This window comes from Rhinolophus hipposideros (assembly GCF_964194185.1).
Source record: "Rhinolophus hipposideros genome assembly, chromosome: 5".
Taxonomy (NCBI): Eukaryota; Metazoa; Chordata; class Mammalia; order Chiroptera; family Rhinolophidae; genus Rhinolophus; species Rhinolophus hipposideros.
The window spans coordinates 16,785,905-16,813,755 of record NC_138051.1 but is presented as its reverse complement, the minus strand read 5'-3'; the positions used below and the strand labels follow the sequence as shown (position 1 = coordinate 16,813,755).

At 33.8% G+C, this 27,851-nt stretch overlaps 1 protein-coding gene across 9 annotated transcripts in view; it reads left to right on the top strand.

The window, feature by feature from the left end:
• The window catches only part of MIPOL1 (mirror-image polydactyly 1), a 256,929-nt gene that overhangs the window by 226,479 nt on the left and 2,599 nt on the right, over positions 1–27,851 (top strand). Inside the window, exon 13 of one of the 9 annotated variants that reach the window (XM_081047460.1) lies at positions 5,643–7,854. The exons of 7 other annotated variants lie outside the window; for them this stretch is intronic. In XM_081047460.1, coding sequence (XP_080903586.1) covers positions 5,643–5,655 — 13 coding nt within the window. In that variant the 3' untranslated portion in view covers positions 5,656–7,854. Of the gene's footprint in view, positions 1–5,642; positions 7,855–27,851 lie in introns of those variants that run through there. One more of the 9 variants, XM_081047459.1, reaches the window with a different exon arrangement.

Here is a 27,851-nt window from a genome sequence, read left to right as displayed (position 1 = left end):
AGTTATAAGGGAAGAAACTTAATACCTAGTAGAAATATCAGAGAACTAATAGGACCCTTGACTGTGGTCAATTAGGTATGTACAAATCATTAAATGTGTTTCTTCTCGGTTTCCTCATCTGAAAGTAGAGCTGATATTATTTCCCTGTCTGCTTCAAATCATGGCTCTGAGGATCAAATAAGATACATAAGCGTAAAAGTGCAGTGGTACCTCGGTTTTCTAACATAATCTATTCCAGAAGATAGTTCAAGTTCTGAAACACTCAAAAACCGAGGCACGGTTTCCCCATAGAAAATAATGCAAAATGGATTAATCCATTCCAGACCTTTAAAATCAACCCCTAATACTGTAAATTTAGCATGAATTTTACTATCTAATGATACCATAGATCTGTAAAATTTATGGCGTTCGTAAACCGAAATGTTCCCCAACAGAGACGTTCAAAAACCGAGGTACCATTGTACTTTGAAAAGTATAATGTGCTCTATATATGCAAGCTATTGACTGAAGAATATCTTTTATTTACATTGTTTAAAAAAAGTAATAACCACCTGGTTGGAATCAGAAGTAGTGAGAAAAATATTTTAGCCTCAGAGACATAATGTAAACACCATGTAACGGGAAAAAGTTTCTTCACGTAGACCTTGGAAACTAGAACTAAAGAGGATTCTGTGCATTCTTATACATTACTGTGAGAATGCAAAATGATAAAAACCCCTATGGAGAACTGGATGATGTCTAACAAAATTACATATGCATTTACCCTTTGACTAAGGAAAATCACTTCTAGGAATCTATCCTGAATATTAAACAATGTAAGAATTATAATATTAGTTTTAATAGCAAATAGAAAAAAAGACAAATAAATAGGAGAGTAGTTAAATAAACTATGGCACATAGAGCAATACAGTGTAACCATTAACAAAAAAAGAGTAAGGGAGATATCTAAAAACTAATATTGAGTGACCTCTAGGATATTGCTAAGTGGAAAAAATCTAGTACTTACAATATGCTACCTTTTATGTGAGAAATAAAAATAAAAGGCACAGGAACTAATAATGAAAATGGCTACCTTTGGAGGTAGGTGAGAAATACATGCAGATATGGGATTGGAGTGAAACTTTTCTGATCATGCCTTTTTGTGTAGTTTTGACTTTTGAACCTTGTATATATTTTACATATTCAGAAATTAAAGTAAAATAAAAATATTAAAATAGTACATATATACAATGGAAAAGCGAGCTCTGAATAACAGGGTTGCTGGTTCGATTCCCACATAGGACAGTGAGCTACGCCCTCCACACTAAATTGAAGGACAACTACTTGGAGCTAATGGGCCTTGGAGAAACACACTGTCCCCCAATGTTCCCCAATATAATTTAAAAAAGAAACAGGTACATTGAACAAAAGGGCAATAGAAAAGAACATATACATTGAACAAAAGGACAACAGAAAAAAATTAATGCAGCAAAGAGCTTGTTCTTTGAAAAGATTAATAAAATTGACAAACCCCCTAGCTAGACTCACTAAGGAAAAAAGAGAAAATACACAAATAAAATCAGAAATGAAAGAGGAGAAGTTGCCGGAAATAAAACTGTCATTATTTGCAGACAACATAATTCTTTATATAGAAAACCCTAAAGACTCCACCAAAAAAACTATTAGAAACAATAAACACATACAGTAAAGTTCAGAATACAAAATCAATGTACAAAACCCCATTTCATTCATATATACTAACAATAGAATTTCAGAACAAGAAATGAAAAAAACAATTCCTCTTGCAATTGCAAGCAAAAGAACAAAATACCTAGGAATAAACTAAATAAGGGATGTGAAGGACCTATACACTGAAAACTACAAGACATTATTTTTAAAAATTTAAAACACACAAAGAAATGGAAAGATGTTTTGTGTGCATAGATTGGAAAAATCAACATAGTTAAAATGGCCATATTACCCAAAGCAATATACAGATTAATATCCCAAATGGTATTTTTTAAAGGAATAGGACAAAAATCATCAGATTTATATGGAATTATGAAGGACTCTGAGCAATCCTGAGAAAAAGGAACACGGCTGGAGGTATCATACTCTTTGACTTCAGTTTATACTACAAAGTGATGGTAATCAAAACAGCATGGTACTGGCAGAAAAACAGACACGAAACAATGGACTAGAATTGAGAACCCAGAAATAAACCCACATGTATATGGCAGATAATTTTCAACAAAGGAGCCAAAAACATACAAAGGAGAAAAGGCAGCCTCTTCAATAAATGGTGCTGGGAGAATTGGAAAGCCACATGCAAAAGAATGCAACTACTGCTATCTGTCACCGTGTACCAAAATTAACTCAAAAATGGATCAAAGACCTAAATATAGGACCTGAAACAATAAATTGCATGAAAGAAAGTACAGGTACTAATCTTGTGGACTTTGGGTTTATTTGACCTCAAAGGTAAGGGAAGTAAAAGCTAAAATAAATGAATGGGACTAGATCAAACTAAAAAGCTTTTGCACAGCAAAAGAACCATCAACAATAACAAAAAAGAAGCAACCAACCAAATGGGAGAAGATATTTGCAAACAACCAATAACGGGCTAATATATCCAAAATATATGAAGACTCATACTACTCAACAGCAAAAAAAAAAAAAAAAAATCCGGTAAAAAATGGACAGATGACCTGAACAAACACTTCTCCCAAGAAGACATACAAACAGCCAACAGATATACAAAAAGATGCTCAACTTCACTGCTATTAGGGAAATGCAAATTAAAACCACCTCACACCTGTTAGAATGGCTGTCATCAACAAGACAAGTAATAACAAGTGTTATGAAGAAAAAGGAACCCTCATACACTGCTGGTGGGAATGTAAATTGGTGCAGCCACTGTGGAAAACAGTATGGAGGTTCCTCATAAAATTAAGAATAGAATTAACATATGACTCAGCAATCCCTCTTCTGGGTTTCTACCCCAAAAATTCTGAAAACATTTATCCATAAAGATATATGTACCCCTATGTTCATTGCAGCATTATTTATGGTGGCCAAGTCATGGAAACAACCCAGGTATTCTTTGACAGATGATTGGATAAAGAAGTTGTGGTACATCTATACATTCGAGTATTATTCAGACATAAGAAAAGATGAAATACTGCCATTTGTGACAACACTGATGGACCTTGAGATTATGCTAAGCGAAATAAGTAAGACAGAAAAAGTCAAGAATAATATGATTTCACTCATGTGGGATATAAAACTGAAAGCAACAAACGAACAAAACAAGCAAACAAACTCATAGAAACAGACAGCAGTTCAGTGGTTACTGGAGTGTAAGGGAGAGGGGCATGGTAGAAGAGGGTAAAGGGGGTCAAATATATGGTGATGGAAGGAGATCTGACTTTGGGTCATGAACATACAATGCAACAGAGATGTATTACAGAATTGTACACTTGAAACATATAATTTCATTAATCAATGCCACTTCAATAAATGTAATTAATTAATTAAAAATAAAACTATAGTTACAAAAAGTAGGTATATAGTTGCAATAGGGTCAGAGTAGGCGGGGAGGGAAGGATAGACTGTAAACGGGCATGAGGGAACTTTCTGAGATGATGGAAATGTTCCCTGTGATTATGATGGTGGTGGGTGTATACCTATATCAAAATCCATCAAAATGTTCATTTAAAAGTGATTAATTGTACTCTATGTAAATTATACCTCAATAAAGCTGATTAATAAAGAAGTAACAAGTTAAAAATAAAGGTCAAGTGGGAGCCCTGATAGTGAATACAAATAAAAATAAATGTACCTAACTATATATCAAATTGGTAAGATACTTGTAGAGAGAAAATGATTAATTCCAGTATCTTTGGATCATCAGATTCTGATTATGCATCCTTAGTTTCATATAGTCTTAAGGACAAAAAGAAATACAAATAAACGGTAAACTTAACTCAGAGTACTCATCCTTAGTTGTACTACTTGTTATTAAGATTTTGAAACTGTTTTATGTGTATTGTTGGATTGAGCAATTAAGTAAGTACTTTTAGGAGCCAAGATTTTCACCGTAAAATAAATGGCATTAGGAAAAGTGAAGCTGTAATATTAAATTTGAATTGAAACTATCAATATAAATTCATGACTTTGTAAGTATTTTTTTTTCTTAGTTCTATCCATTGAAAAGGCCTTAGAAGCAATGGATACACTGAACACCCAGATTTGAGTTTCTAAATACATTTCCCCCATTTCCCATTAAAGGTTACCAAAGGTCCTAGGTCTGTAGCAGGGAAAGTACAGTGAGTCTAGAATACCTTTTTGTGCCAGAGGGCAAGAAGTATTCAAAGATTAATAGGGTCATGTCAAAAGGACAAGGGAACCAGCTTGAAAAGATTCCCACTGCCTAAATTTGGGACAATTTATACATCAGAAAAAAGAATTGTATTTGATTATAGAATATTTAATTGTTACATTTTACAGTCTGTAAAAATACTAAAGAAAAGATGGAAGATCGAAAGGAAGAAACCCTTTTTGTACAACAGAATGGCACTTAATATATGTAAACAGAATGACAGGTTTAGAAAATCACCACTTTCTAACCCCCAGTATAATTAATTCAAGCAGAGACCATCCATCAGACATATAATGAGTTAAAAGAAACTACTTAGGTACTAGAATTAGTCCATTTTAAGAAAACTTACTTAGCATACACAAGGAGTTTAAAACTTAAAAATCAGAGAGGGCTTATACATAGGGTTTCAAGATGTCAAGTGCCTTCGAATAATATTTAAGGATTTATTATTAAATTTACTTTAGAAATTTTTGTTACTCAAATATCTGTGCTTATGTAAATGATAGCAGATAGACCTAAAGCATTCAACCTTTTATCAAAATTCATCTTTTAAAGAAACTCACTACAACGTAAAGAAGTTTTGCCTTTGAGATTTATCAATATTAGACTAGATATTGATCCTTTCTTTAAACTTTGATATTTTGTTTATCATAGAGTTTTTGTGTTAATTTTGATTTTTTTAAGTATTGCAATAAAATATTTATCTTGATTAATGAGTAATTTTTTTACACTCCCTTAAATTTTTCATCTAATTTGAGTGCCTAATTCACCTCACCATAGTTCTAGCTTTGAATGCTCTATAAAAGATGAAAAAGATACTGATGGAGGGGGAAAAAAACATTCCTAGTTTGCCCTCATTCAAATAATAATAATAACGATAAGTAAGTTTAGCCTGTATGATTTCTACTGAAGGGTGTTTCATGTTCAGACATGATAGTGATATAATGGAGCTGAACAACTGTGTTTCTTCCCACCCTGTGGAACTTGGCCAGGTTTTTAATTATATACTGTCCAGAAAGCCTACCTCTGTCTGAATTTCTGTTTCTTACTTCATGGTTATTACCTGCACCACTTTTGTCAGCTGTTGCTTTGTATTTATTTTATTTCCACCATCTGTGTCCATCAGTTACCATATCTATCTGGAGTTCTGATTGTGTTCTAGACCCTAAATGTTGATTTCAATTTGAGAATATATGATTTTTATGAATCAAAGATAAATACGGTAGAGAAAATTGCTATGACAATGCCAGATTAATAAGTTGAATATTACTTTTCTTTGTAGGCCCCTGGCTTAGTTTGAAGTTTGAAGGTGCATTGATGTATTATCTCCACTCGTCTCCCAAAGGATGTTGCCAGTCTTTTGAATTAATCTTGAATAAGGTTGATATGTATTCCCTGTTAATCAAAATTTGAAATGTTGACATTAGGAAAATTCATTCAGTGCTAATTATATATAACTTTTATGAAAGTTGGGAAGGAAAGAATCCTACATTTTAAAGTTTAGTATCAGTCTAAAGCCCTAAGAAAACAGTAGTGAGTAGCTTAATAAGCCATCTTAATAAGATACCTTAATAAAACTAACCAGTTATTCTAGCTTGCTGCATTTTACTTGGCAGTATAAAAATCAGTGACTCACTTATTCAGTCCTTAATTGAAACTTTTCTGGGTTTAAAATGATCCAAAACCTCAGCAATGTTACAGCAACGTTTTCCAACCATTCTTGACTCTTGAATCTCTTTAATAGTAATACATATTCTCTAGGTAGAGTTTTAGGCATCTTTTTTTTTTTTTGAGGAGTATAAGATAAAGAAGATAATTTTCATTGATCATTTTATAAATTTTATTTAAGTACAATCTCTAATATTCATAATATGTAACATCGTATGGTGTTTGCCTTGAATTATATAAGAAAAAGCATAATTTATTAAGTTTTATAATGGTATATTAAGTTTTGTTTAGGGACTAAATACATATAAAGAAGTAGATAAAAATTTAGTAACACTTTATGACATTAAATAACTGCTTGTGAGATGATATTTGGAATTCTTACCATTTTACTTTTAAAATGAAATAATAATGTGGTTTTTTTTCAGCTTCCATTTGCTAGAATATTTCCACAAGTAGCATATTGTGCGTGTCTTGGTTTTTATTTCAATATATGTAAAACTAAACTTAACACATACTGTTATTATTCCAATGTTTTATCTTAGTTTTTTTTTAAGAGAATCTTAAGGTGACTTTACAGACTTGTCTTTATGCCCGTCGTTAATTTGTATTTTGACATCAGTGTATTTTCTGCTTCCTCTAAGTATTCAGTGGTCCAGCAGGGGTTGAAATTAAACAGTTTACCACTTAGAAAGAAAAAATTATTATGCTCAAAAACACCAGGTGGACCAGCTCTGATCAGCTGAGCAAATCAGCTGAGGGACTGAGTCATGAACATGCCATGCTGATGTTCGCCTAACCCCCGCTTTGCTCATTCATAGGCGCTCAGAAGTCCTCAGACTAGTCTATTTTAGAAGGCTTAGTAAAGAAATAAAAGGCAAAAATTTTATGCTTTGGCTTCAAAAAGAAAACTCAGAACAGACATTACCACTTTTGGCTACATGAGCTCCTGCGAATTTTTAAATTACAAAATGAAAAAAATGATGCTTGAGAGAATTCCAGTGTATAGTTTTTCCATACCCTTTTTATTCTTTGTCAATTTCAACACATTTTATTATTTCCTCAAAAACATATTTTAAAATACTTTCATTATTTATTAACCAGCCCCAACCCTCCAGATATACATTAAAGTCAAATGAATTACCTGAATTAGTTAAAGTAGGATATAAGTTATTGAAAAAAGGGATCATTTGCTAGAAAAAGTATGTTATAGCATATTAAATAAATGTTAATGTATTTCCATACATTAACTTTTCCATGGTAAAGTATTTCCATATCTTCAAATAAAAGAACAGTTTTCAAAACAGGAAATGTAATAGTTTATTATAGAATAATTGACTGTATGCTTTAAAATACTAAGTAAATATTTTTGTCATTTTGAGCAAAGTGTGCAACTCTGAGATCTGATTTGTTTGTGTTAGTGGACTTACCAAATATTAGTTTTTGCTAGTTCGGTTTATACCATTTGTCCTTCCCGTGCCAACACTCTGATTTTGCTCTGAAATAGTCTTCAGCTTGCTGATATATGATACTAGCTTCAAAGCTAACTTTTCTAATTTACTGAGTATGCTTAGTATATTCCGTAATTAATAAATCAATAAAACCTTTTTGTAATATACAAACTCCTGTCTCTGTGAAGCAGTTATAAGCAAACTGTAAGTGAACACATGAATCCAAAAAAGGTATGTTGTGATTATATTGACTCTGAAAACATTTGACTTTCATAGAATACATCATTTATTGTGTGGTATAAATTGGTTGTAGCATTGCTCATAATTTTGTGAATAATAAATCCATTGAATAGTAAAACAATAAAAATGTTTATATTCTAGGAGTACATTTTAATTATTCTGAAGAGCGACATGTTAGTTGTATCTTTGAACAAATTAATAAGTGTGAATCATGTTTCTTGTTTAGGGAGTGAAACTGGGACCCGTTAATAAAATTTGTATCCTTAGTAATTGAATTTTATATTAGTCTTCATACATTTTCTATATTATATTACGGTGTAAAAAATGCATTAAAAACTTTTAAATAGCATTTAAGTAACAATTTAAACACAATAATCTCTACATTGATTAATTTGTTTAGAAGGTAATAAAGTGAATGCATCAAATAATTTACTTTAGCAATCATGTCATCTTGCTCATTTTTAAATAATTCCTGCTTAATGTAATATCTCATTACTCACTAAATTTGACCAAGTTTAAAATAGATAACCCATCTGGCTGCCTAAGTCTTTAATGAGACTTCTTCTGTGATATAACATAGCTTTGGTCCTGTTTTCATGATAGATTTTATCACGTTCAGAAATAAATATTTTGACTATTAGAAAGTGGCTGTATTTATAATTGTTGGACATAGATGTGTTATTAATTATTGTAAAGTGAAAAACTAAGTACAGATCATTACAATTGGATTGATTGAAGTAACAAATAGATGAGATACAATAGCCATGCCAAATATAAATATTAGATCTTTTTTCAGATCTCAACAATGAATGTATTTCATTCTAAATAAAAAACATGAAAGAGAAAACTCCTAATAGATGAAAGGCTGTGATTTAAATATTTTCCCAATTATGATTACAATAAGCAGGATCTTGCACAATTTTATTCATGTCTTTATTCAACATATATTTTTTAACCGTATACTGTGTGTCAGGCACTGGTGAACAAAATCAAACTGCGCCTTGACTTCATGAAGCAAGACTTTCAGAAAAGACAAGTATTAAATATGGAAACAAATTTAAATATATAACTACAGATTGTAGTGAATGCAATAAGGAAAAATTTCTACGAACTATAAGAGAATATAACAGGGAAATCTAATTTAGATTTGTGTTAGGGGAAGAGGTTTTTTTTTCTAAGCTGGGACCAGAAATATAAATAGGAATTAGCCAGGGGCTAAAGCCTTCCATATGGAAGCCAAAACAAAGAAGTGGCATGTTGGAGAACTGGAGGAAGATCTTTGGGGCCAAAGGGCATCTGGAACAAATAAGGAAGAGGGAGCAGAATGCAATGAGATCTTGAAGAACCTTGTAACCCTTGTTAAAGTTTCTATCTGTTTGGTTTTGTTTCTTAACCTTATTTTACAGGCAGGGGAAGTAGTTGATAGATTTTAATCAGGGGACATGTTCTGATTTGCATTTTGAAAAGATTACCCTGACTGTTCTGTGGAGAATAAATTGCAGTGGGACAAGAGTAGAAATCGAGAGACTCCTTAAGAAGGAATAGACTTGGATAAGGAGGTTGTCATTGGAGATAGCAGTAGTGGGACTTGCGATCTACGTGACATCCAGGCAGTAAACTTCCTAAATGGGATGCGGAGTATTAAGGAGACTGTCCAAATATTTGTCTTAAGCAATATGATAGATGGAAATAGCATTTATTGAGATTGGGAAGACTAGGGAAGGAACAGAGTTGAAATGGAAAGGCATTTTTTAAATGAGTTTGAGGACTATGCAAAACTATTTGAGGTCTTAGTTTCTCAAAGAAGGACTTAAACTTGTAACAGCTAATCCTTCAGAATTGTTCACAAGTCTATTTTAAAAAGTATTTGGCATTTGTGTCTTATACTTATTGTAAAAAATTTTAATGAAAAGAGGATAACCTACAATTCTCCCACATGACAATCTTACCATTAGACTATATGAAGGAGGCCAGCTAACATCCTGTAATATGTTTGATGTCTACAATACCAGGCATAACTTAAGCAGACTATTTAGTTAGTATGTTTTTTCCTTCCAATAAAATAGATCATTTTTCTCCAAAAGTTTTCATTGAACCATCTTGCCAAGAATCAGTTTAGGTTTTAAAACTCTGTAATTCACACATATGGGTCAATATTTTGTGCCAGAACTTTTGTTTGCTATGTGTATTTCCTGCTAATAATGAACTTGCGTCATATTAAAAGATCTAATGTATGCATATTAGCCTGGCAAGTATATAATTTGAAAACATGATTTTATGTTTTATTTTGTTGGTTAGGGCAAAAAATGTTTTGAGGTTTATATTAGTTGTCTATGGCTGTGTAACAAATTACCCCCAAACTTAGAGGCTTAAAACAGCTATTATTATTTCACAGTTTCTGTGGGTCGATGCAGCTTAACTGGGTCCTCTGACTCTGTGTCTTTGATAAAGCTGCAATCATCTCAATGCCTGACTGGAAAATGTCTTCTTTCTAGCTAACTCTCATGGTTATTGTCAGGATTCACTTCTCACAGGCTGTTAGAATAAAGCTGCAGTTCCTCTCGTGCTCAAGGCCTCAAGGCCTTCTTTGGTTCTTTGCTGTGTGGGCTCTCCATGCAGCATCTCCCAGCAGGGCAGGTGGTTCCATTGGAATGAACAAGCAAGAGAGAGAGTAAGCAACAGAATGGAAGTCACAGCCTTTTGTTACCTAATCAGAGAAGTGACATCCCATCACTTTTGCCATATTGTATTCATTAGGAGCAAGTCACTAGTTCCAGTTCACACCAGTGGGGAGGCATTACACAATGGTGTGACTACCAAGGAGGCAGGGATCATTGAGAACCATTTTAGAAGCTACCTCCCACAAAGTTTAGTAAAGGTTAAGTTACTTTTATTGGACTTTAGGTAGCTGGAAATTGGTGATCTGTAAGACATTCAGTTAATTTTATTGCTCCATGAGCAGTGACAATTGTGGGAAAATGTACAACCACAATCTGGTTTTAGGATACCGTCACAATCCTCTGAAAATCTACAAGACCCTGTCTAAAGAAACCAAAGGTCATCGCAGGGTCAAAACTTCTTAAGAAACCAAGCCTGAGCCAAAATGAAGTACCAAGAATCATGCATATTCAGAAACGAATAGATCATGAACAGGGCAGTTGGCAGGATCTGTCTGTGTTGGTCTCAGTTCTTGCCAGCTTTCCACTTATAAATTTGAATTTTAAAATTCCAAGTGCCTCTAGCTAGTATAAGAAACAAGAAGGAATTTAATTTTCACCTCATCAAGATGAATCCAGAGAATCTGAGTCAAGATTTAAGCTAGTCCTACTAGTAAAACTGAGAAAAATAAAATAATAAGAGATGGGGGGAGCACTCAGCCGAGGTGAATATGGAAAGCCAGTCAATGTTTGAATTTGAATATGCTGAAGTGCAGCAGTTTTATTGGTACTGCAAATCTCTTATTGCTATTGATGCTATTAATAATGATAAGCATTTTTTTTAAAAAAAAAATTCAGTAGCATTGAAATTCAGCAAAATATTTAAGTTATCAAATATAAATATTTAAACACTGAAGCTTTTTTAAAAGAACAAATAATTGTAATCGTTGTCATGAAAGATTACAAAAAAATAAAATAATAAACATAATTATTGCTACAATAGAAATGTCAGTGAATGGACAGCTGTCAAAATATTTTGGCAAACTAAGACTTAAAAAGAGCTTTAAATAATGAAAAGATGAAAGTTGAATGAGGGTAGTGCCTGCCCTTTTCCACGTACCTTGCATTTTTGAAAGTACTTAGAAAATTTTTTGAAGCTTCTATCTTCTGCTCTTCAATTCAATTATTTTAATCAAGCATGTACTCTTCACCGAGCATTGAGTTAGACACTGGGAATCACTGGTGATAATCACATTTGTGATAATCATTTATTTATTATCACAAATAAAATAAAGTGCAGCAGCACCCGTCATCACTCAGCTTACAGTCTAGCAAGGAATACTGACAATTTTGATGGAGCAATTGGGGGCGGACTATGGGAGCACATAGAAAAGAAACCTATTTCAGACTTGAGTCAATCAAGGGAGGTTTTATAGTTGTGAAAAGCATGTATATTACATTAACCCTGTGGGTTATGTTGCTAGGAATCTTGATTATCTGTTAGAGCATGCTATAAAAAATGGTCTAAAATTAAAGATTCAGCCTTCGCCCCCAAAATGAATATGATATAGCATATGTACAATATTCACCTACTAAAGAGATAACATAGATTCTAATCAGATCCACATCCTTCACTTAAAGCTTTCTGGAGCTAGCTATATGTGTTTCAAAATTTAGAGTTTTATATATCGTATTCTCTTTATTGTATACCTTCAGGTGTTTTAGAGAAGCAGTTTGTAATCAAACACATGAATATTTCTGCAGTGAAATACATGAATTGTCACCAGATCAGATTTTGCTGCTGCATGAGTTTGCAGCAAACTTATAAAAAACATGTTTTTGGCGTTTCAGAGCTGTTTGAATTTTGAGATTGAACATTAAGGGATTGTGAATACAGCCTCCTTTTTCATAAAAAGATAGCTGGACCGGATAAATTAACAAAAGGATACCCAGTGAAGACTTTGCGTTATTTTTGTGCCTATAGTATCAATCATTGAAATTTAGGGGACAGGTCTCACTCATTCTTCTGTGATGGCATATTGACTCTTCCTCAATGCCGGGAAGGATCAATGGGGAAGAGGAGAAAATATTCTTAATGGCTTCTTTACAATAGTATTTCTAAGCGATTATGGCATATCAAAAGTTGTTTAAGTTTCAGAGACAGAAGAATCACAAAAGGGTGATAAACATTTTTAAATAGGATTTAAATACTTTTGTTAAATAGTAGCCTCTCCATACTAATATTTATGTCATGCCTCTGGTCAGGGTAGGTACTGTATATATGCTACTTTATAGTACCAGATTTGTAGTAACCTCATGGACTAGGCTGAATTCATTATGAGGGTTTTGTCCTAGTGAGAGCATTCATATTTCAACATTTTCCCAAAACTTGATTCCAGTGTTAAAGTTTTTTTCTAGAACCTCACAAGTTAGGTAAGTTTTATGTTTAATGAGAGGCATAACTATTAATTAGGTAAAATAAAAAGAAAACGTCAAATGCCACACATAAAGGATTTTTTTTGACGGAGGAATTTTTGACGAAGGACAAGGGTCCTTCTGGAAAAGATGTCCTTTTATTACAAGCTCCAGTTTGCTTTTGAGGAATGGGCCACAAAAGGAGAGGACAAACTACAGAAACAAAATAAATTCATAGCATGAAGTTCTCATTTGAGCCCAAATGCAAGCTGTTTGGACCTTCTTCCTAAAACCTCTTTCTTCACAATTCTGTGAATGTGATCGCTGTTTTAAGCAAAGCATTTTGCCTACTTATGAATAAGAATTTATTCTCATGTGCCCAAGAAAGGTAAAGGCAAATGTGTGTATCTTAATAGTACTAAAAAATGTAACTTGGAATTTCAGTCTCTAAAATATTATCAACTTGCTTACAGACTTTGAAAAATATAAGCACTGATTGTTAATTTCCAGCCAATACAAAGCATTGTAAAATTATAATTTGAATCTTAAAAAATTACTCCATACATATATATTTTGTAGACTAGAGTACAAATTCTGTGAGAAAAGAATTTGGGTTTGCTTATTTGGGTTTTTTTTTAATTTGCTTTTTTAATTTGTTACAAACAATGCTACAAGTGAACAGCCTTCCTTAAACATTTTTGTATAGCTCTTTCAATAGTATAAATTCCTAGAAATGGAAATTTTAAGGTTCAAAACAATATTCCTTTTTAATTCCAAGTATTGCCAAATTGTGCTTTTAAAATGTTATATGAACAACTAATAATTTATGAGAATGCTTATTTTCTTAAGCTTCACCACTATTTAATATTATCAAAGTTTTTAACCCTTCAATCGGAAAGACGAAACATTACATCTCATTTTAATATGTGTTGCTTAAATTATCAGTAAAGTTAAGCAAATTTTTATATTTTTATTTGCAATATATTTTTCTTTTTATGTGAACTGCCTGTTCGTGACCTTTTCCCATTTTTGTATTGTACTGTTAATCAACCTTTATTAACACAAACTCTTTGGATAGTAAATAAATTCGCTTTTTATTATATGTACTGTGAACATTTTTCCCTATTTAAAACTTTGCTTATATTATTTCTTAAGAGTTTTTTTTTTCTCTTATGTTGGCAGGTTTATTAAATTGTAGTATTTTCTGATAACTATGACAGCTTGCTAACTCTTAAATTGCTTATTTGAGATTATTATTGTTATTATTATTGTTTATGATTATCTGCCTAGAAAAAGTATTAGAATTATTTATAAACTTCATCTTTGTGTACTCTTTTCTTTTAAACAAAGAGTTGTTTTTATTAATTAGCAGTTAGGTAGATAATAGTTTTTATACCTTAATACTAATTCAGGTTGGTTTATCTTAGCAAATAAGCTATTTAGTCATAGTTCTTCACCATAAATCTCCTCTTCCAAAGCAAATATCCTGCAAGGATAGAACAAACAGGATCAAAACGAGGTGAGAGGTTTGAACTTTTACATGCTAGATTGGCCTCATTTGGGTGTGGGAGATTAAAGGAAAGTACCTGAGATAGCTTTGACTATGTAAGGAAATGTCTCTTTCAGTCCAAATAATGTCTTTATTTGTAAATACTTAATTAGTAAAATAGTACAGCCTTGATTTATGATCTTAATAACCAATGAAGTAGTTCTTCCATCTTTGTGTACCGTATGTCCCCTTAATTTATTTTTCTAGGAAAATTCTAGCTAGTAGAGGTAAAATTGTGAAAGCTGTATAACATACATACTGAATATAAATACTTAATAGCCACATGCAACTTTTAAGTCTCATGCTGTCTGTCAGCCTCATAGAATCCGCAAACCTGTAGAGTTTAATAAAAAATAAGTGAGAATGGGAAGAGAAAGAGGTTGCATTTTTCTCTTTCGAATGCCCTGTTGTTCACTTCAGTATTTAAGTACTTGTGTTCATCTTTATTGAGAGAAATATCAACTAATACAGTTTTTGATTGGCCAAGCATTTTTAAAATACCTTTTAACCACAATATGTACTTTTGCAAATTACTAAAGCACTGTATATTAATTACAGTTAAATATTTGCCCACATCTGAATTATTACAGGGGACACAAATTCCTGGAAGTGGAATTGTAGACTTAAAAACTATTTAGAATTGTTAGAAAAGGGTTCTATTAATTAGAAAAATGATAAGGCCGTATATAGAGATGCAGTTGAAAAAACTACAGATTTTAAATCTCTTCAGGTGTATGGAAAAGAGAGAAATATGGTGCTGGGTTTTTTTTATAGTAGATAGGTAATATTTCATTTTGCCCTCTAATTATAAAACACACCATAAATACTTTCCATGATAAGAATGACCTAAATAGTAAAAGCTGTATATATAAGGAGATGCAATGATAGCTAGAATTTAATTTAGATGTACTTCTTATGATACAAGGACTGAGAAAATTTTTATTCAAAATGTCTATGCTTGGTTAATACGGCTTTTTTTATACCCTTCAAAGACACTGGTAGATAATAGAACAGAATGACGTGACGCTAAAAAAGGCAGAGTGTTCTTCCCATCAAAGAGCTGCCCTACAGTATAGTTCGAACTGAGTGAGAAAGTTTAGACAAGAGTTAATAGCTTGCTTTGAGGATATAAGTCATCCTCTGTTCTCAGCAAGCATGTCAGAAGAGTGGACCAGCACTTCTGACAGATTAATGGGAACGACTTAAGTCTGTGGGTGTATGTACATAGCATTAGAAGCACACTGCCTATGGAAACATTTTGGCAAAAAGGGAACAATTAGGAGGAAAGTGAACTCTTTCAACTTGTTCCTTTATATACCTGGCAATACCTTTTCTCCTAGTAGCTATTTCACTGTAAGCACTAATACAAAATGTTTCTTGTTAGTCTGACTATATACTGTATGGAATTAAAAATGAGAAAAATAGGGGATTTTAATGAGAAATATGGACCAGTGTAGGGAGAAAAAAAAAAAAGCAATAAATTTGGATTGGATTTTCATCTCTTACTTTTATTATACGATATAAAAACAACTCACCAAAAAAAATTGTGTCACGTGTTTAGCTCTCTATTACATTTGGTAGACTCAATAAAAGGTGTGCTGTGCAGCTCTTGCCCACAAGAATGAGTTTAGAGCATTGGTATTTAGTTATTTCCATATGCTGCTTCATTGACTTGTAGCTTCATTGACTTGTAGCTCAATATTTAGAGAAGCCAGAAATTCCTGGAAGTGGAATTGTTGAGTGAAAGAGTATCTGGCATCCTGCATCTATATATAATGCTAGTATTATATTAATATATATTTTGCCTTTTTATTATTTCATAGAATAGAGTGGTACTGACTAACCTGTTAGCTGTTCAGTGCAGATAATACAGTGAAAAAAAAGGCCTCAAGGAAATTGAACTTGGCCCTATAGAATGGGTGAGATACGAATAAGCGGAGAGGAAAAAAGACGGAAAAGAGCAAAGAAGCAGCATAAATGAGGCAGAGGTACTGAGAGGAGACAGTACAAAGGTCAGCCCCGCAGGAGCAGAGGTTCCTGTGATGACATCAGATAGTCCAGGCTGGGCTTAATTGCTGAATGCCTTCGAATGTGTACAAAGGCATTTGGATTTCATGTGATAAGGAATAAGACGCCATTGCAGAGTTTTGAAAGCAGTAAAGGTTACTTGATGGAAATAGTATTTTAGGAACATCAGTCTCACTTAGCATTGAGGAAGATTAATGGAAGCAGGTTGGTGTCAGAGGAAAGCGTAGCAGCTAAGATGCCATCATAACAATATATGTAATAGTATGGACAACTGGTGTGCTGGTGTAGGCTGGTAGCAGGGAGAATGAGAGGAAAGTGTTCATTACAGAAACATTATAGAGAAAAACAATATGATCTGGTGACTAAAGAGATGTGAAAGGTAAAGAAGTAGTCGGTATTTTAAGATTTTCTGCCTAAGAGATAGGAACAACACAGTGCCATTAATAGAATGTCTGTAGTTCAGTGTTAAGAACTAATTTCATTTTCTTTTTGTGTAACCCTAACTTACGAACTTATGAGAAAAAATATTAAGTTGAGTTTGAGAACAATACTGTCTGATGGCAGATATAAAACTCATCAAAATTGGCTTCCAGAAACTGAAGAGCAAAAGAAGGGAAGGGCTTGTAAGGATTCCTCTCCGGGAGTAATAGAAATACCCATGAGAATGTCTTTAGAGTGATAGCAATTTAGATCACATAACCCTATTTCCCACATAATTAAACTCTTTCTATGGGGTTTAGTGCTAAAAGTCAGAATGTCCAAAGTTATTCTGAATGATAAAGATTATTCTTAAGAGCTGTATGTCAAACCATTCAAAGATAGGCCAGATGTCAAGGTTATGCCTTGTAGTGTCATTCTTCAAACGGCCCTGTGTAACTCATCTACTGGGCAAACAGCAGATCAGTTCCTGAGATGGTATCATTGGGAAGAATGACCTAAACCCGGCTGGGGGGTGAATACTTCAAAGTCCCCATATAAGCAGCTGAAAGCAGCATATAGAAAGAATTTTTATAATTATTTTGTTTAAAAAGGCACATGGTGAGGATAGGCTGTCAGCAAAGATTTAAAGCAATTGTTCATTAATATCATCTAGGTTATTTACTCAAAGGAAGTATTTCTACCAAATTTAGGTAACAAAACACATATCAGAAGACATAAACACTACCCAAACTAATCTAAGGAAAAATGACAATAAATTATAACTCATATATCATGCTTTATAGAATATTTTAAAAACATTTATGATTCCAGCCATTTTATCAGGAGGCAGGTTTGAGGTTCTGCTCTTTGCATCTGGGAATGTTCTACCAATTAAGATAAAAGAATAGTTTTCATTGGCCTTACAAAGTGCTGTCTTGTACTCTGTAAATCATAATCATTGTAAATATATAAGGCCTTTTTATCATCTTTACTGTCAAATTTATGGTAGTTTCTAGAATATAAAAATCTGTATGTATTGTTACCAGTGCAAATACTATCAGCCTAAAGGAAATCATGAAAAACCCATCTCACTGAATAAATTACTCACTGTAAATAAATTTAAACATAAGTATAATTCACATTTAAGATCAAAGTAACTCAGTCGCCTAAGGCAATTATACTAAATAGTGTCCCTGTAGCTCGAAAGAGTTAATGTGTGTCCCTATGTCACTAACTTACTACCAATGAATAATCTAATCTAGGTACTAAGAATAAAGCCCATTAATCCTTAATACTAACACTTTAACACATAAAAGAAAGATGTATGTGATTTAATTTTAAGTCTTCTATGGTGCTTGAAAAGTATTAACTGTGAAGTGAATGGATATGAAAGAATGGAAATTACATTTACAAGTGGCATATAAAAATCAGAAATAAATGCAACTCAATCAGAAATGCTCATTTTTCTAAGCATCCAGAATTCTTTATCTATAAAGTACAAAACAATGTTATATGTTTGGAATATGTACTATTTTTGAAATAGATGAAATATAAATCTATATCTTTCTTTTAGATACAGACCTTTATAACATTTTCCCTTTTATATGTTGTGATGCCAATTCTTTTTTTTTAATTAAAGTTTAGTGGGGTGACTGATTAGTAAAGTCACATAGGTTTCAGGTGTACAATTCTGTAATGCATCATCTATATAAGTGATGGCAATTCTAAGTAACTAAATGTGTGTTCTGTGACTAGTATGTGTCATAAACTTTTCAGAGAAATTTACCTTGTCTGTGATTATATTAGCTAAATTTTGATGTTTTAGAAAGTTTAATTTATATTCATATAAAAATTTTGGACTTTATGTAAGATAGCTAAGTCCAATAACATTCAACTTTAAACTGCCAGAAAGAAGCAGTGACTACTTAGCAGTCTAAAAATACCATGAACGAGATTGAATTTCCAACTTCTATGTACTGTATTCTTATCTTAAAACCAAGAATCAACTCTCCATAGAGGAAAAAAAAAATCTTAGGACAATATAAATGCGCAGTTTTCAAAACAATATTTAAGAAGGAAGTGACTTATCACTTAATTTTTTTAACAAAAGACATTCTAAAAATAGCGAAACTGTGATATGTTAAATAGGATATTGATACAACCAATGAACATCTGTTTCAGTCTAAGAGAAATAAAAGTCTTCTATGTGCCTTCAGATGTAACTTAAGCAGAGGTTCATATGGACTGTCCTAGAAGCTGCAAAGCAGGGCAAAACACAAAAACCAGAATAAGAAAAAAAACAGGAACCTTCCCAGTAGTCTGTTCCTTTTTGCAAACACCACTAACATACTCTGCTTCAATCTAAGAAATCAAGAGTTTTGAATGGAATACTTAAAATGGCTGTCCTTTTTATCAGTTTGGTTTTTCCTACAGTCTGTCATTTGCCTCTTAGTTTTTGACGCTGATGCTTCTCCCATAGAAGGTGCATAAGGCATTCATATCCGTGACAATTTTATTCCTTTGTGTGCTTAATTTTTCCTCTTGATAAGTTATAAAATCAAAAGGAAGAGCTGAAGATTCTGATTTTCAGAATCAGTAATTTATTGTTATCACATTAACTAAATTCGTCCTGATATAAAAAGGATACCCTTAACTTATTTCTCACTTAGGGTGAAATTTTATTCACCATCTTTCCCAAGAAGACCCTAACCACCCTGCATTTAAAATGGGGGAAATCTCTTCTTTTCAGGTAATTTCTTTATTATTTGATGTATTATACTTCTGCAAAGGCCCTTCACTAACTGAACTATTTATTAAATGAAATCTTCATAGGAAGTAATTTGCTTTCTTTATTCTTGAAACCTACTTTTAGGAGTCACCATCAAAATTTCAACCTATTACTTTAGAATTGAAACTCCAAATGAAATTACTTGTAATTCCCAGCATATGTGTATGTAATATTTATTCATAAACAAATAAGCAATATCCTTTTGATTTTTCTAGAGCCTCTTCTGCTAGTAACAAGAATACAGTGATGAACAAAATGTACATTGTGCCTGTCCTCAAGAAGCCTCATGGGCTTGTTACTGGTGTTGAGTTTTCTTGGGAATCTTACATGATTTAAATACCCTCTGATAGACAAAGTGAAAAAAAAATAATAATAAAATTGTCACTTGATCTTTTTTCAAATTAAATTTATTGGGGTAACAATGGTTAGTAGAATTATATGGGTTTCAAGTGTACATTTCTATAATGCGTCATCTATGTATCGCATTGTGTGGCCACCATTCTCTTAAGTCATCCTACTGTATCAATCACTTTCTGATGTTAAGTTAGGAACATAAGCAAAATAGCTCCATTATCTACTGTAAGTACTTTCCTAATAGTGTCATCCGTTGCACTTGTGCTGCCATCGACTAATTGGAGCCCAGTGGACTGTCCAGACATCTAAATTACTAACAACGTCTTAATTAAGCCCTGGATAAATTATACCAAAGTTTTTATCTTAAAATCAAAAACTTGAAATAAGCACCTTAGAGATATATAAAGAAAACATAGCTTTAATCATTCCCCCTGTTCTAATTTTTAAATGGGGTAAAACAAAAGTAAAAAGATGCCAAGCTTTACATATTTTGATTGTTTTAACAATTATGGTTATTAGTCATCTAAATTGATACGAATTATGATTAAATGATTAAATTGATACGATATTGTGATTGAGCCTACTTTTTTAAAGTTACATAGTAGAGAGCAAATGTTAATCTATGTATAAAATATAGGTAACTTTTCAGTGCCTTGTCTGCCTTAGATATTTGTGACATTGAGTAAGGAATATCATATATCTAATCCAAGCACAGCTGAATATACATGTACTAATTTTTTCTATGTTCCATTTAATCTCAAAGATAAATCCAAGTTTATTGCTTAATTTCAAGGTGGGAAGCAATTTCTTACTGTTAATATAAATCTAAAAGTGAAGTTAAACAAAGCATGGTAAATAAAATGACCCAGGAATTGTGATGTCTGAGTACAGCATACTCCCACTTTCTCATTTTATCTTCCTGTGTAACACACCCTTGTTCACAATATTTAAAACCTTAGAACTAGTTTTTAAAGGTATTGCCTGGAGCTCACTATAGGAGTCTCTATAAATGCATTTTTGGTTTCTACTTAATCTCAAAGATTTTGATATGAAGGTTAACAGTGAGATAAATGGTTGATTCTAATTTTTGTAGCATATCCATGTACATTTACCAATGACGTTAACTAGACTACGATTTTTAACACAGTCTTTTGTCAAGGAAGACATTTTTAAAATTCCCCTTGTCATTTGTATAGATAATCTGTTTTGTAATAAAAATCGTAAAAGTGGTGTTCATCTAGAGTCCTTATTTATTATGTACTTATCTATTGATTATGAACTTTTTTTAAATAAAGATTTTATTGGGGAAGGGGAACAGGACTTTATTGGGGAACAATGTGTACTTCCAGGACTTTTTTTCCAAGTCAAGTTGTTGTCCTTTCAGTCTTAGTTGTGGAGGACGCAGTTCAGCTCCAGGTCCAGTTGCCGTTTTCTAGTTGTAGGGGGCACAGCCCACCATCCCTTGTGGGAGTTAAACTAGCAACCTAGAGGTTGAGAGGATGCGCTCCAAACAACTGAGCCATCCGGGAGCTCAGCGGCAGCTCAGCTCAAGGTGCCGTGTTCAATCTTAGTTGCAGGGGGCAGAGCCCACCATCCCTTGCAGGAGTTGAACCGGCAACCTTGTGGTTGAGGGCCCACTGGCCCATGTGGGAATCGAACTGGCAGCCTTCAGAGTTAGGAGCATAGAGCTCTGACCACCTGAGCCACCGGGCCGGCCCTATTATAAACTTTTTGTGATGTCCTTTTCAAAATAGTTTCTGTGAATGTATATAGTAAATAATTGTCCTGTACCTTTTTCCTTCAGTAAATTGATAATTGTGATAATTATTTTGGCTTTCTATATTTCTATTATCAATTTTTTCCTCATTTTCTCTAGTATAATTATAGTTGAAATCTTATTTAACTATTATTGTGATAGTGTCCAATTCTAGGTAAATAAATTAAGACCATCTCCGAATCAGCCACAATTCATTATTAACACTGAGCTTGCTAAGAAGAATACAAAATTGTTTTAGGCTTCAAGTTTTATAAAATCAAGATCTACTTGTAAGTCCCTATCAATTTAATAGTGAACTTGTTCAATTTTTTTAAAACGATGTCCTTTTCGCAAAGGCAAAATGAAAAGTGCCATCATAGTATAGTTAGATTAGTAATGTTTTGGAACTTATTATTTGGTTTTGATAAAGAGTGACTCATGGACTCTTCAGTGAATGTGTCTTGAATGTTGAAACACAGACCAATCATTGAACTTTAATTTAAAAAATAGAGTAAGTTCTATGTGCTGTGAACCATATTAGGCATGATATCAACTTCAGCAAGCAGTGCTCCACAAACACCTTATTTGCCAAGTATCATCATAGCCTAGAAACTCTTGTTTCCATGCCACAGATGATCAGATTAAACCATCAAGCTTTATCACTCTGTGTCTCTCCATTTCAGTGATACCTACTGATCTCCTGATCAGTGCCATTCCCTGAAGGTAGTTTCGGGCACCTGATTCCTGTGTCTCCCTCTCTACCCCAACTTCTGCATTCATGCTAGGGAACATCAGTATCAATGTCATAACCTGTCCTATTCTTTTGCCTCCTGAATGCTAATGACCTTTTACCTCTTCTCCTCTTCAGCTACAGTGGATATTGTCATCACTCAGAACTATTCTACATCTGAAATTCAAAGATCAAAGTTGCTTTTTGACAATAACCACAGCCTTATTCCAACTACTATTGCTTTTTAGCTTCAACACAGATCAAAACCTCTTGTCCCTTGCTCCCTCCATTTTTCCCTCAACTAGCAGCCCTTTCTTTATATACTCGCTTTCTTCTCCACCCAATCTGGATTTTAGGTTTAATCACTTTTTCCCCAGGACACAGTCTTCTTTGTCTTTCTCAGCCCACTTGCCATGTAAGTCATACTTGTATATGACTTCTTCTTCTATAATTTGCCCTCCCCATATTTACACTCAAAGTATAGAGCTGATGAAGAAAAAAAGTGTCATATTACTATGATGACCAATGTCTCCTACAAATTTTGTAGTCTGTAGCTGTAGTTGGATTATCAATCCCACCTAACATTCCTTTTACATGCCCTAGATCACCTCCCTTTCTTGTCCCATTAAACCGTCACCATTCTCCTCCAGCCTTTTTCTTCACCTTATGCGTACAGCAGAGAACTTTGCCTCCTACTCCATGGGGAAAATTGAATCTAGCAGGCATGAGTTCTGTCATTTAACTTCTTCTATACCTACAAAATTATCCACAGCTGTATTCTTCCCTTCAGTCTCCAAAGAGAAGTTGTCCAGTTGTATTTTCAATGCTTAGACTGCAAGTCATAATTTACACTCCCATCCTCTGAGACCCTACTTAAAAAGTATCATTTTCATCCCTTAGACTTTAGTGTCTTCCTATAGTCTTCTCTCCGATAGCCCATAAACATATTCATATCCCATCCATTTCTTTAAAAACTTCCTCAGCCATATATCCCCCTATAACTACAGTCCTCTTTACTTTCTAACCAAGCTCTTATGAAACCCCCTATACTCGGTCTTCAGTTTTTCACATTCCATTCAGGCTTCCTCTTACTTCCATCATACAGTTAAACCTGTACTGAAAAGGTTGTCATTTCCTAATCACATGGGCACTTTTCACTTTGATCTGGTTTAAGTATTTAACCCTGTTGATCACTCCTTTCTTGAAATTCTCTTTCAATTCTGTTGTAGAACCTACTCTTGATCCATCTTTTGCTTCCCTATGTTCTCAAATTTGTTTGCCTACTTCTTCACTTCAAATACCTGTTTTTATTTTGGTTCTCTCCTCTTCCCACCCAACTTCTCCTTTCATGTTTCTCTCTAAACATTTCTATCCACTCTCATGGCTTCAGTTGCAGCTTAGAGCAAGAGTCGTCATGGCCCACCCCTCCAGCCTCATGTCCTGCCCTTCTACCCCTCCTACTTCATGATCTTGAGAAACATACTACCGGTAGGATTTGACACACATCATGCTTTCATATCTCTGTGCCTTCACACATATTATTTTCTTTGTCTGGAATGCCCATCCTGCCCCCTCTCCATATCACCCTTCCCCAGGTCACAATTTTCTTCTTATCCTTTGATACTTATCTCAGTCATCATCAGGAAGCTTTTACAGGCCTTTTCTTTCCTTCCCTACTCGAGCTAGGTCCTGTTTAATACCTGTGTTTGTCCTTTTATTACAGCATTTACCAATAACTTATTGGAGTTACCCAAATAAAGATCAACTTCCACACCTCCCTGCCCCTTATGAGCAGAGGCCATGTCCTGTCTTTTGAATAGTCAGTGCCTAGAACAATACCTGGTACATAGAGAGGAACTATAGAACAAATGCTTAGTGATTGAACTGAAACCTATACTGTAAACCTAGAATTTTCTCTTTAACACAGACTGTTATGTACAAGTGCCTACTTCACATCGTGACTTACTGTCCCAGCAACACTTCAGATTTATATGGACCTAACTGAACACATCCTCTACATGCACATATACTCCCCAACACATAGCTGCTGCTTTTCCTCTCCACTGTCTTGGTTAGGATATCACTATCCATCCAAAACTGACACCTGGAAGTCATCCTTCTTAATGACCCCCATGTCACGCTATCCTGCCCTCAAAAGTTACTAAGTCCCTTTGATTCCATATCCTAGATATCTTTCAAATTCAGCCCCTTTTTTTCCATCTGCACTGCTGCAGCTCTAGTTCAAATCTCACTAGGATTGCTTTTTTATTGTGGTACATCTTTATAATAGAAAATTTACCAGTTTAGCTATTTTTAAGGATTATTGTAATAAGGAACAGTCTGGACTTGCTACCTACAGGCTAACTTGCCTCTGTTCCCATCCCTACATTCTTGCCAGTGTGATCGTTCTAAAATGCAAATAATGTTACTAGGTGAGTTAAAACCCCTTTATTGCTTCCCACTGTCTATATTAGTTGTTTCATCACAAAGTTTGCACAGGTCCAAGCTGAAGGGAAGAAAAAAATAATGCAGTGTACCAAGATTTTCTAAATTTTTTCAACTCAAAGGTTGAGGGAATTACTGAACGGCAACATTAATCAAGATAACAACTGAAACATAAAGAAGGTAAGATAGTAAGTTTTAGATATGCTAGGTATCATGTGCCTTTGGAATAAACGAGATGTCCTGAAGGCAGTTGCATATGTGTGTCTGAAACTCAGAAGAGAATTTTTGGATGGGGATCTGTGTTTGGAAGTCATAAGCGTTTAAGTAGAATCAAAGGAGCAGATAGCATCTCTTGAGGAAAGCATGAAAAGTGTAAAGATGATAAAATAAATCAACATTCAAAAGACCAGCAGAAGAACAGCCATAAAGAAAAGAAAAAGTCTTCTCAGCCTGCTGCCATGGTTGAAAGAGAACAATATCTTTGATACTGATGGCAAACAATCAGGGCAGCATTTTTCATGGTTTTCTGTCTCTTCTGCTGGAAGGATGATCGTCTCTCTTGAATTTCCCTGGTTCTTTCTCTTTGGAAAAAGAAAAAAATTAAAAAGCCAACTATGTTTGATGGGGTAACCTCATTGCCTAAATAGTAAGAATGCTTTTTCTGGAGAGAAAATTGTCTAGCCAACAAGAATGCTACTCTCAAATTGACAACTACAAAAGTTACTCTCAAAAAAAATGGAATCTATAGTGAGATTTTTACTTTGGTACAGTTCAGTTAATGATAAGGTATTTGTTCTGTTTTTACTCTTTTCTGTCACTTTGCCAAAAAAAAATTATCTGAAAGAAGATGTGGTACATATATACAATGGAATATTACTCAGCCATGAGAAAAGATGAAATATTGCCATTTGTGACAACGTGGATGGATCTTGAGATTATCATTCCAAGCGAAATAAGTCAGACAAAAAAAGTCATAACTTACATATGGGATATAAAACTGAAAGGAACAAGTGAACAAGACAGACAAATAAGCGAAATCTCAGACTCAGACATCGGTTTAGTGTGGTTATCAGAAGATAAGGGGGAAGGAGGGTGGTAGAGGAGGGTACAAGAGGTCAAATATATAATGACAGAAGGAGATTTGACTTTTCGGTGGTGAACACACACTGCAATATATAGGTGATGTATTACAGAATTGTCCATTTGAAACCTATATAATTTTATTAACCAGTGTCATCTCAATAAACTTAATTTAAAAAATTGTGTAGTCAATAAGAGTAATTAAAGCCCACAAAAAATCAGAAATTGCTTTAAAAGTTGCAGTATTTTTGTAAGTGGTACAGCACATCAGAGAGATCAGGGATGTGGGAATTACACCTAGCATTGCATCCCAGCTCCAGAATTCACTAGCAGTGTGGCTCTGATCAAATTACCCTCTATATGCTTTGGTTTTGTCATCTGATGAAAATATCTACTCCATGGAGTTAAAATGAAAATTAAATATGTGCGAAAATCACTTCTCTTAGTTCCTGGTACATAATATTCATTAAGTATTATTTGCCTTCTAAAATATATCACAATAGTCATTCAGAGTGAAAAATAGAAGTAAACCAATTAGGAAAATTGGTAAATAACTTATGGTTCATCCACTTGATGGAAAACTCATTGTATTACATACATGTTATATATATAAATACATAGAAAAATACAAAAATAATGTTAATTGAAAAAATAAGATTTCTATTTAAAATATAGTTGTAAGTATATCGTTTCAAGGTTTTTTGTTTTGTTTTATTTGTTTTTTTGTGTGTTTGCTTGTTTGTTTTTCAGGGGGTTTTTTTGGGGGGGAATATTGGGGAACAGTATGTTTCTCCAGGGCCCATCAGCTCCAAGTTGTTGTCCTTCAATCTAGTTGTGGAGGGCGCAGCTCAGGTCAAGTCCAGTTGCCGTTTTCAGTCTTTAGTTGCAGGGGGCGCAGCCCACCATCCCCTGCAGGGATTGAAACAGCAACCTTGTTGTTGAGAGCTCGCACTCTAACCAACTGAGCCATCCGGCCATCCTATTTTTCAAGTTTATGTAGAAATTATAGCAAATAGTAAACTGTAATGACTATTTCCTAATTATGTGGAATGTCCTCAGTTTACTTTCTTAGAATGCGTTGCTAAAATAGCAGATGAAATATACCAACAAATATGTTCCCAATTTGTCTTAAGTAAGAACTTGAGGAAAAAAATTAATGAAGCTATTAAGACAAATAATCTATTAACCTGTAATCTGAGATCTGTAATTCTCTAGCAGTCCAAACCCTAGTGGAAGTAGCTTGGAACTAAGAACAAGGAAGGTTATGTTTTACCAGATTTGTCACTGTTTTACCACAGGACCTTGTATAAGGACTTACCTGTCTGTGCGTCAGTTTCTTCATGTTTAAAATGGAGAAATCCTAATCCTAGCTTAACCCTTTTCCTATTTCATGAAGGAAGGCCTTGGGAAGCTATCGTTGAGTAACATGTAAAGCAGTTGGAGCCTATTAAATAAGCCACATAATTTTTTAAAAGATATTATTAATTTGGACAGTAAAGAATAGCCTGCAGGCAAATCCTGCAAGGTGCTTCAACAGACATCCACACCTCCCTTCCTGTTGGCACGGCCCACGTTTGGCAGGTGTATTCCATTCCTTACAGGAAGGAATAGGTGCTTCATTGTGTTTCAGAAGTTAGTAAGCTTTTACAAAACTAAGTAATTGACATTTTTCTCATTTCTGAGATCAAATTTTCATAAATCATTCAACCTGGATAAACTGAGAATGTGGTTGATCTAGTAATTGTTGAAATATAGGAAAGACATTGCAAAACGTGATATTTAAGTATTTCCTCCTCACCTCTTCCCTTAGCAAGAAGTACGAGTTCCTAATGGAAAGACATCGTAATATATAAAAGGGAACAAAGGTGAGATGAGCCTGTCGGTAAAGAAGCCAAAAGAAGCGCAACACAGAT